At 35.7% G+C, this 11309-nt stretch overlaps 1 protein-coding gene across 2 annotated transcripts; it reads right to left on the bottom strand.

Moving 5' to 3' along the window:
- Window positions 1-1541: 1541 nt before the first annotated feature.
- Window positions 1542-5345, bottom strand: LOC125259665 (zinc-binding protein A33-like). 2 transcript variants are annotated; one of them, XM_048177507.1, is made up of 4 exons: window positions 5238-5345; window positions 3467-3529; window positions 2964-2990; window positions 1542-2841 (listed from the first exon to the last, which is right to left on the bottom strand). In XM_048177507.1, the coding sequence occupies exons 2-4, from the start codon at window positions 3525-3527 to the stop codon at window positions 2285-2287; spliced, it is 645 nt and encodes a 214-aa protein (XP_048033464.1). In that variant the 5' UTR covers window positions 3528-3529; window positions 5238-5345; the 3' UTR covers window positions 1542-2284. The 2 variants fall into 2 exon arrangements, 1 of the variants encoding a protein (XP_048033464.1); XR_007182868.1 differs by having other exon boundaries at window positions 2723-2841; window positions 2964-3144; window positions 5238-5333.
- Window positions 5346-11309: the final 5964 nt, after the last annotated feature.

Below are 11309 nucleotides of genomic sequence, written 5' to 3'. Positions count from 1 at the left end.
ATGAATTTTAATTGTAAAATATTTCTTTGATTAGAGTTATCTTTTGTAAAGGAGTGTTCAACCCAAAATTTTAATTTACTCACCCTAATGATTACAAACATGACTTTCTTTCTGGACAGTTAGGTCCTAGAGATGTGGTGACAACAGCTGCGCAGAGGGGGCCCAATTAGATTTTTCTGTCATGGGGCCCAAGGGGGCCCAATTAGATTTTTCCTGGCCCAAAATTCCTGGCACCCCTGTCTGTAGTGATGTTCACAGACATGTCTTTTTATTCTGAGGTAAAATTTGCTAGCTAAATAGGCGATTATACTTTGACATATTTAACAAGCTGTTGAAGAAAGCGTGATCTGAGAGCAGCTGACCGACGCCTCCTTTGAGCTGTTTATTGAATCGACGTTAAAACACTGATAAAAGCGGTAAGCATTAATAAAAACATTGCTGATGAAAGCGGAGTAATAGCGGGCCCTTTAAATTTTCGCGCGGTTGTGACGAGGCATGACACGTAACAACATTAACATGGCGGATGTAGTACGTCCGAATTCCATTCATACATACTACCCATATTCATACTATATAGAACGCAGCCACAGTGTTCACACCGCCCGCGGCGAGAGCGTCAAAGTGACAGGAAGTCATTCATTTTCAATGAGAGCCGGCGGCGAGCTCCGGGCCTCCGGCGGGCGCGGCGCGTCTAGGACGGTGAGAGCGTCGAGGAGAGTTGAAATCAAGTCAACTTTATGGTAATGAGCTATGACGCAGTTCGGCGGCAACCAATCGGAATGTAGAGGTCCTCGCTTGAGAGGATTCCGATTGGTTGCCACAACTAGTCATTTACTTTGACCCTCCCGCCGGCGGCGGTTTGAACGAACAGTACAGCGTTGTTGAAATAACGCTTTATTTTGGCTCAGTAGCTTCTGCAGCATGAACACAAGCATGTAGAGTCTGCTATTGCTGTTGTTGGTGCTGTTTTGTGGTGTTAGCGCGTCTGACTAGGGTCGACACGTGGGGTGATGACATCATCGTTTCAGAAAATATACGGAATGCCCCGTCCACACGATAACGCAAAGACGGCGTTTTCAAATGTATCCACTCTGGGACCCGGGCTGCGTTCCACTCCAGTTTTAGACACGCACTCGCGAACTTCCCTACACACTTCCACTCGGGGGAATCGCTGCCGCCATTTTGAAGTGCGTTCCACTTCGTGAAGTGGATGAGGGAAGTTTACATGGACAGACCCTCGCTCCCTCGATTTTAACCGAGCGAGTCTACTTCACATGTACACTTCAGGCAGCTCCATAACCCACAATGCAATACGATTATGACGTCACCGCATATCGCGTTTAATTTACCCTACCACAAACAATTCTATGATATATTAATTTTTTTTTTAAACATTTAAAACACACATATATACATATAGAATGCTGTATTAAACAAATTTGTAAGGGGAAAAAATGAATAATAAATTGCGGATTCCAAGTGATCAAGGGCTCAGGACGTTCCAGTTCAGCCCATTGCAAAGGTTCCGCCAGAAGTGGGCCCTCGTGCAACGTAAGCAATGACGTACATCCGAGTCAACGAGACCGAGGGAAGTTAGCGAGGGCGAGTTAGTGAACTGGAACGCAGCTCTGGTTTCAAAAAATAGCGGTTTCACCGTTCTAAAACGCCAGTTCTAAAACGCCTATCCGATAAAAAATTTGTGCGGTTTCACAGAAACGCGTCTCCGTGTGGACGGGGCCTAAAAATTTGAAAAAATGACGCTAGATTAGTTCACTTATGTTCACGAGAAGGGTCAAATTAGAAAAATTTGAAAACAAATTATCTGAAGGTACACATAGGTCAAATAGCATCTCTATTGTTGGTCATTTAAATGTATCTGTGACAAATATGTAATAGCCTATATATATATATATATATATATATATATATATATGTAATTGGGTTTTGGAGGATCCTTAAAGTTTGTCTCGTATTTGTCCTGTCTTTGACGTAAAAGCAGCTTGAGGCTGTGTGTGTTCTTGTGGTTTAATCAGACAGAGTTGGTGTGACACCATTGAGATGAATGATAATGGTAATATGGTCTTCTTTTTGTGTAATTTGTTCACATTTTATCTAATGTATGTCTTTTTCAATATAATGTACTTACACATGAACTAGACTCAAAGCTTCATTCTACTTTGAATTATCCATGAAATCCATGTAGGCTAATTATTGTGCAGTTACTTTTTGTTTTGCAAATTCTAATCCTCTAAAACAACTCATGCATAGATAATCTTTGCAGATTTCATGTTTTATATTTTGGAGGAACACTGACAGGTGTGATGATCAGTGGCTTTGAGTTTTTACCTTCATCATTAAGGTATGGATCTAACCCTGGATAGAGTTTCTCAGTGAACGTCTGACCAGTGAAAGAGTAGATATGAGATCTGGAGTCCACGTCATAAAAAGAGACCAGACCCTCCTCATAATTCACAAACACTCCCACCTTCTCAGGTTTCACTCTCAGAGATAAAGAGACAGGTGGATCATCATAAGCTATATATTCATTCTCATTCTCCAGCATCAGAACCCAGACTCCATTCTCAGGACTCGCTGCAATCTCCCCCTTCCTGTTAATGGATTCTCTGACCACTCCTATACCCCAATCAGTCTTTCCCTTCACCTGCACCTCATAGTAAAATCTCCCTGAACTGAATCCCTGCTTTGCCAGAACAGATCTGTCCTCTAATCTCTTTGGGTTTTTTGGGACATCCTGCTTAATGTCTCCATGACGGACTTGTTTTCCATCATCAGACAGGATGAGATATGGATTCGCTGTATCAGGATCCAGAGTCACATCCACTGAGAGAGATCAGACATTATCAGTCAACTTCAGATTAAACACTTTTATATGTACAGTATATAATACAGATTAACAAAGTATTGTCAGTGTATTGAAGAAAATGGTGTCAGTCACACTGTACCTGCAAACTTCTGCACAAACTTCAACCCTGTGAACACAGATGACAATATAATGATGAATTTTTCGTGGGAATGATTTCAGATTATCATTGAGGTTATCTTCATTGGCAGCATTAGTGGCATGTTGTCAGCAGACGAGGAACACACGTGGTGATTGATGAAGGTGGTGACTGAGTTGACTCCCTGACACATGCAAAACAAACAATGTGTTTACAGGAAATATGCAATAGAAGTCAATGGGACAAACATGTTGGGGGGGGGGGGGGGGTGATTTAGTAAGTAATTTTATTATAACAGTCTAATGCTAACATGGCAAGTTTAAGTTATAGTCATTTTTTAAACAGTATGATCCTTTGCATTTTAAGATAAAATAATTACCTGCAGTGATCACCAGCAGATCACCGATGCTTAAATTTAATTTAACCCAGAATATTGTTTGAAAAAATTATTTTCTTTGATAGTAACTGACAATCAAATCCATACACTGTATTTTAAACTTACATACCAGTTTGACTGAGTTTTTTATTTAGAGTCCCATCTAGTGCTGGACCACTGGAGGACGCCATGACTGACAAAACAATGAAGAGAAGCAAGAGACAAAATTGATAATACTAATACTCAAAGATTTTAAATATTTCTCCACTGATGGCCCATCAAAAGTAGCGGTATATTCTGACAAAATATTTATTTTCCAAGTGACATTTAAATCACACATATTTCACTGTATTGCTGTTTTTGACATCCATCAGCTCATGCAGCAATAGTTCAGAAAAGTGTTTGGGACTGTGTGACTCTTTCCAGTTCAGTTCCAGTTATGTTGTTTTACTTTGACTCCAAACATAAAATAATCTTATTTTGTTGGCTTTGTGGGTGTTTGTATGACAGAAAACATGAGCATGGATATGAACATGAATTTCCTTGAATTTCAGATTTTTGAAGAGGAAATGCACACAGGGGCCAGTTGCTCAAACTTAGTCACTATATTAAGACTGTGTCTTAAGAACTAGTTTGACCAACTTGCAGTTAACCAATGTTATTTTTCCAATTCAAATTACTCCAATCTACCTTTTTCTGTAAAAGACTTAAAAAAATTAGGACCACTCTTCAAGAAAAACATTAGTGTCTTAACATTTAAGACTAGTCTTTAGATTAGATTAGATTAACTTTATTAATCCCCGAAGGGAAATTCACATACCACAGCACATAAAGTACACATTCCACATCAATACACAATCAGATTTCTAACAATTATCTTGTATAGCACTGGTTGTAAAATCTAATGGCTGTTGGTAAAAAGGACCTTCTGTAACGTTCCTTATAACACCTAGGTTGAATTAATCTTGAACTAAAAGAACTCTCGCCAGCATGAACTAAATCATAAAGAGGATGGCATTCATGATTCATCATGTTAATCAGTTTGTCAGTCATTCTAACCTGAGCTATGCCATCTATAGTGGGAAACACACACCCCACAACCGAACCTGCTTTCTTAATTAGCTTATGCTTAGCTTTGTGGTTTATGCAACCGGCCCCAGTTTACAAGATAGAATAAGAATTTAACTGCTGAAGTGCCGTCATAAATGTACTTGCGTAGCATAGGTTGTTAGTTGTTAAAGTGATGGATCGATCATGAATGATTAGTTTATTTTGAACAGATCTTTAATATGTCTCTGGAACAATGAGTCATCTTAGTTTCGGAATGTTTCGGAATTTTACTGCAACAACTAACAGTTGCTCTAGGCAACACAACCACAGGTATGACGGCACTTCAGCAGCTAAATTCTTATTCAGTCTTGAATTACTTGTGCATTTCCTCTTCAAAAACCTGACAAGAAAAATTCATGTTCATATCCTTATATTTTATGTCATACAAACACCCATCAAGACAACAAAATAAGATCATTTTATGTTTGGAGTTGAAATAATAGTGAGTCTGCTAATTATAATGTACTATAAGTTAAACTAGTAACCACTGATTATATCGAATCAAAAGTACTAGATTTGATTTCTGTCCTGTTGGAAAAATAATACTGAAAATAGTATCTCTTCTGGAGACACCTGACTTTATATAAAACTGATCATACAGCGAGGGTTTTTTTCTGTATATGAAAGACAACACAGGATAAAAGGGCAGTTAAAGTACTTTCTGTTTCTGAAGTCTTTTAGTTGTGTGACATGACAAATGATATCAAACTTTACAGCCAGAATGACATACTCATTAACAATATTCTAGAGTTTAAAACTGCCGAACAAGCTCTTACATTTCCATCACTTACCTTTGAGTGAATATCAGCTGTGATCACTAGTTTCTGTGTGTCTGAATAAAGTTTAAAGAAGTTTCCAGTTCATCTGTTTTATTTAGTTTCACCTTCACTGAATTCTTACTCTCAGCTGCAGTGATGTCATAGCCCCGCCCACAGTCATGAATATGGAACAGTTTCTAATTCATCCCTGCTGAGTGTGCAAACACTTTAACATCATTAGTTGGGTAAACTTTTATAGCAGTGAATGAGAGACTTGATTAAATATATATGTGTTTCCATTTGTGCAAATAGCAAAAGAAAAACTCCATAATACTGTTTTCACAACTTTCAAAAAGAGGGAAAAAATATAGATAGCGATTGATAACGGCAGCCAGAAAAGAGAAAGATGTCATTTTTACCGTGTTGTTGTATTTGTTATCCCCCTCATCCTCCAATTAATCAAATACACGTCTCTACAATCCTTGACTGCATCAAAAGATTGAGAGCGTTGTCAAGGTGGAGTCCACACCAGCTCAGTCAGGATCTGATGCTCTTGAGGCTCGATGAAGTAAATAAATTACAGATATCGATAATAGTTCTATGTATAAGTAATTTCACTCTGAGACTTGTTTAGAGAGGTTTACGAATCACCAAATACAATGGCTTTGGTTTAATAACAAGATACAGAATAAAAATACAAAAGCATAAAAGCGAGCAAAGTCTTCACCCGAGGTATTGTACAACTTCCAATATATATAGTCTGCAAAGATCACATCCTTTTCCTGACATAAAACACCTCCTTGTTTGTCAAAGTCTAAGATACACAGGTCATCTACATCTACATTTTTGTCAGAACAATGTAAATAATTGCACATATGTAGGGACTTTTATAAGTAAAAATGAATAGTCTTCATCATCAAATTTATTAATTTCTCGTCAACGATCAAGTGTCGATTCTCAGTGCAGCACAGAAGGAAACCCGCCGGTAAAGCATGAAAGAAACAGCTCACAGTATATTTATAGTGTGTTAAATAACAGTTTTATAAAACCTTTTAAATATCTGATAATATTTCTGCTAACAACGAAACAGTTATAGTAAGTTTAACTAATGAAGAGTTGATCATGAGAGCACAGGTGGATGCGATGTGTTGTAAAACAGTAGGAACTGATCTGTCCATGCTGGATATTGATGTTTCATCACAGAAATCTGTCAGCTGAAAGCTATATCAGTTATAGAATTGAACACTTTAATTCAATGTTAACAGCTGGAGAGGAGAGAGAAAATGGCTAGATGTCCTTAAATAGCATGTAGACCCTAGTGAAAAATAAATATACTAAAATCTATTTGAAATGCAGTTATTTTATGCTAAGTGTACTACAATTGTATTTACTTTTGCTTGTACTTAATATAAATACCCTGCAATTGTAATTTTAGTATACTAAATTGCTATACTTAAAGTCTGCTAAACTGGAACAAGTATTTTTGTGTTGAGGTCCAACTAAAGATATATTAAGTATATTTGATTGTGCTAAAGTGGAACTATTGCAAGTATACTTTAATATAAGTATATACATCTTGCATTCAAATTATACAGTGATCATACAATCCTTACTAATAGTGATATTAAACACATTGTAAAATTTAGAAATATGCATTGTGCAATAAAGAAGAACTGCAAATAAAGTTTAATTGAAATATTTATGTCAGTGTGTCTGTAAATAGTCAACATTTGAAGCGGATCAAAACCCTTCATCAAAGTTATCCTAAAACCTTACTAACTTTTTTTGATCTACTTCACATGCTGACTACTATATATTGATGGGTTTTTATTTAGTGTGAAATGAATGTAGGCCTATTTTAAATGCATTTTGGTAGGGTTTTTTCACTAGGCAGACTCTGCATCCATTGCCTCTGACATGTTTTCTCACCGTCAAGTACTTAACTCAGAAACTCTTAAGGAAATCCAGAGTTACTTAAACTCATAATTATGAGTTGTGCTGATGTTCATGTGCATTTTAAATACATTCTTTCTGACATGACTTGAAAACACTGTAACTGCTGAAGCTAAACCTTGACCTCCATTGGCCTGCCCCAACATCCCACTATTGGTTGAACCACAATGATTGACATGTTTTGAACATGCCATAAAGCCAATGCCATCACACTCACCAACAATCGGTTTTGCTAAACAGCCGAACTCGCTGGAGTGCACACTATTGGGAATCTGTGTTGCAGATTTTGGCAGATTTGTCAGAAGGAAACTTTAGAGTCTAGAAAGTCATTGTAGCTAAAGACACAATCTCAATGTATTTCAAATCCGAGAATGAACAAATTATTTTTAGATGATGCCATATCATTTTTTAGATGAGACTTTCTTTTTGTGCAAACCACAGAAAACATGAGGTATGAAATGAAACATAGTTTGTTTCTGCTAATTGGCTGTAAGGCCAGAATTTTCAAACCCAAATTTTGCCTCCAGCTCAGACGTAACCATGAGAAATTTGCAAATAAATTGATTTCATTTGTTACATTTTTACTTCAGTAATTTATTTTTGTTAAACACTATGTTGACCTGTTATGATTAAATGTCCAATTCAGTGAACAGTATTTGAGTTGTACTTGTTTAGTATAAAAATAGTATTGGCCTAGACAAAAGTTTACAGGAAATGTGTTTTGAGTTGCAAAAAATAATCATAAGTAAGTTTTATAATATGACATTTACCTTTTTTAATAATTTGCTCACACTTTGAATATCAGGCTATTGTTTAATTTAATTCAATAGCACTTTTCAACAGCTTAAAGTTTAATGCACGTCCGTGTTGTATAGCAACAGGCCGTTTCACGTTTATTTTCACGCTCCACTTACTGTGTCTATATTAATAATTTTGTCGGCGATTCACAGTCTTTTAATCCAGATAATTTGTTCAGTCATTAATAGTTGTCATTAATAATGTCTCGCACCAGTTTAGCGTTGTCTATATCTGTGTGGTGGCGCAACAGGTAAGCCGAGTGCTCTTGTGTGACAGCGGCCCACGTGACCCAGGTTCGATTCCAGCCCATACTGGTTCCTGCAAACAATATATATATAAATCTGTTCCCATTGTCTCACTGATGTTCACTGGATAAGTAAGTTACTGGTATACTGAAGCTGTCTGTAAAAGGCATATTCTAAAGCTGTAACTTGATTTATAAAGATTACTTTATTTTAGCCTATTTGAAGCACACTATAATGATGCCATTAGCACAGTACCTGTTAGCCAGCACCCCCGCTTTTGGAAAATTCCAAGAAATGACATACCCAAACTAAAACAGATACAGTTCATGAACCCTTTGCACTAAAAGCACAAGTAAGGTCTCATTTTAAAGCAGACACTTTGCAGTTTATGGTAAATAATTAATTAATTATTGTCACAATGAAGAAAATAGTTAAAAATAGCTTCAAAGTTTTGAAAAGTTATTAGAAATGTATTTTTATGAAATATATTTATGAAAATAAAAGTGAAGTTGGCCTTGTGGCAATCTAGAAATGCACTGCAGCTAAAGCCACATGTCTGACCATGTTATATTTCAAATCTGAAGATGATAGGTTTAAAACTCTGAGTTTTATTACATGTTTTTCAAGACCATGTCATAAGACTTTATTTAGAAAGGACCCTAAAATGTTAACTGATGTTTATTGTCATCTATTCAAGGGTATTGTCTATATTGTGTTTGTGGTGCTAACTGCCCCATTCAGTTTCAGTCTCCCCTGAACACATTCACACCCCTCCAGCCAGCTTATGGCTCTTATTCTTTTCTTTTGTCTCTATTATAATTACTGATGTTCTATTCAAGATGATTTAATCCCTCATTTCATTCACCAAACTTCTCACTTCACCTTCTTTCAAACTGTATCTAATGCCCTTCGTGGAAAAAAAGAGAAAAAAAAGGTAGCTTTACGATTCAAAATTATTTATTTACATAATAGCTCAGAACAGGTGCATCTCTGGGCTCGTTAGCATATTAGCTTAGCACACCAACAAAACACGACAATTTATAAGATTAAAACCACGTTTTTGCTCCAAACTTACTAGTCGGTTGTTTTAAATAACCTTCTGTGACGTGGTGTGGCTTCGGATCAAAAATCTGACAGAAAATATATAATTTAATGCTATTAATGCCAGTTCTGGTTAGATTCTCGCCTGCCAGAACAGATTGCCTCTTGTTCATGATGTGTTATTTGTGGACTAAGTGCACAGAGCGCCCTCCGGCTGCAGGTATGAGTTGAAAACACAGTAGTCAGTGTATACAGCGCTCATATGACGACAACAGCGCGTTTTGGGTAAAAATTGAATAAATATTACTCCTCTGTATAGAAAATTGACATAAACGTACGAGAATCCATCAATATTTCTCCAAATGTGCATGCTTTTAAGCTAAAAGCCCCGAGGGATGTTATTTTGTCGAGTTTTTTCATGACGATCTAACAGGAGTTTTTTCTCAATGGCTGAAGCTGACGCTCATATTTCAATGAAAAGAAAACGACTCCGTTTCTCATATTCATAACTCCCGACGCATATTAACAAATAACGGTCACTATACGATGTTGAGAGTAAAATAAAGATTAAAAATTGAAGCTCGAGTCTTAGATCTTTTTAATGAGTTATAGTTTGTCAAGGTAATTACATTAAATCTAACAGTAAATTTGAGCTAATTTAAACAAAGAAGCTTCGGTGCGTCGGCGCACCAGTGCAGGTTAACTTGGAATGCCATTGCAATGAGTTTTAAAATCACTAAAAGTTTGTTATCAGTATAATATTTATGTATGTTCAACACTCTTATAATGTAATTGAATTGCAATTCTAATGTCACCAAAATACATTTGAAGTTAATGCTGAGTGAATTCTGCATTTCAAAACTTAAACACAAGAATATTTACAGTGTACTGAAGTATACTTGGAATAGTTCCACTTTAGCACAAACAAGTATATTTAATACAACTTTAGTTGTATTTAGTTGTTTAATACAACTTTAGAACTTCAGTACTGCTTTTGGACAACTAAAATGCATTTAGTACAAAATTTGTTGTTCCAATTTAGCAGACTTTAAGTATACCAATATATAGCGTGCCACAAATACATTTAGTTATACTAAAGTACATACAAAAAAATTGTGCTTAAGTATACTAATTTTTCACTAGGGGAAACACTATAGACATTTAAACATATACTCCTGAGACCCAGAAAAAAAGTTTTTTTTTTAAATTTAGTATTTTTTTCATGTCATTACATTGTTTAGAGCATAAGAAACAAATGGGGGAAAAAAAGATTTTTGAAAAGTTATATTTTATTCATATGTTATGCTATGTCCTCTGTAGTGGACACCAGGACTACTACAGACTACTAAAAAATAAAATGGGATGAAATTATGTATAGGCAAAAACAATGGGATTTTTTTAATCACCAATCAATTTTTAGGCTTTTTTAACCAAACTTTGTATAAAGATTAATCTCAAATATGTTATGAAAGATAGAATGGAATAAATCGATATATGCCATTTTACTTTATGCAATATGCATGCAAATATGGCCATACATGTGTTTTCCCATTGAATACAATGCATCTATACACTGTTATCTAATTTGCATATTAATGTGTTCTTGGAACAGCATATAATGAAAACAGGCGTGTAATAATGGGAGTAATAATTGGCAACATTTCATAATAATAATAATTAATAGGAATATTGATATATAATTTATTTTGTTATTCACTTGTTGTGTCTCCTAAAATGCCTGATAAACATGATTTAATCCCGGTGTCCTCTACAGAGGTCATGTATGAAATCAATGCCCTCTTTCGTAACAGAAAGTCATATTTGATTTGAAACCCCTTAACATTTTCCTGAGATGTTGATTTATGACAAACAATTTGAAAATTAATATGATTTAAATGAAAATTACAAAATATTATCATATTTCCATAAGAGTGCTAATTTCATATTTAAAGACCAAGAAGTTGTCATGGTGAAACCTCTCTTTCTAGACAAAAGTTTATTCCTGGGTCCCAGGTGTGTAGAATTTCTCCATCTTAAATCATTATGTAAAATTTTATAGTAGATTTGA

Source organism: Megalobrama amblycephala, linkage group LG24 (assembly GCF_018812025.1).
Source record: "Megalobrama amblycephala isolate DHTTF-2021 linkage group LG24, ASM1881202v1, whole genome shotgun sequence".
NCBI lineage: Eukaryota > Metazoa > Chordata > Actinopteri > Cypriniformes > Xenocyprididae > Megalobrama > Megalobrama amblycephala.
The sequence above is the reverse complement of the archived record's forward strand: the minus strand, read 5'-3'. Positions and strand labels throughout refer to the sequence as shown.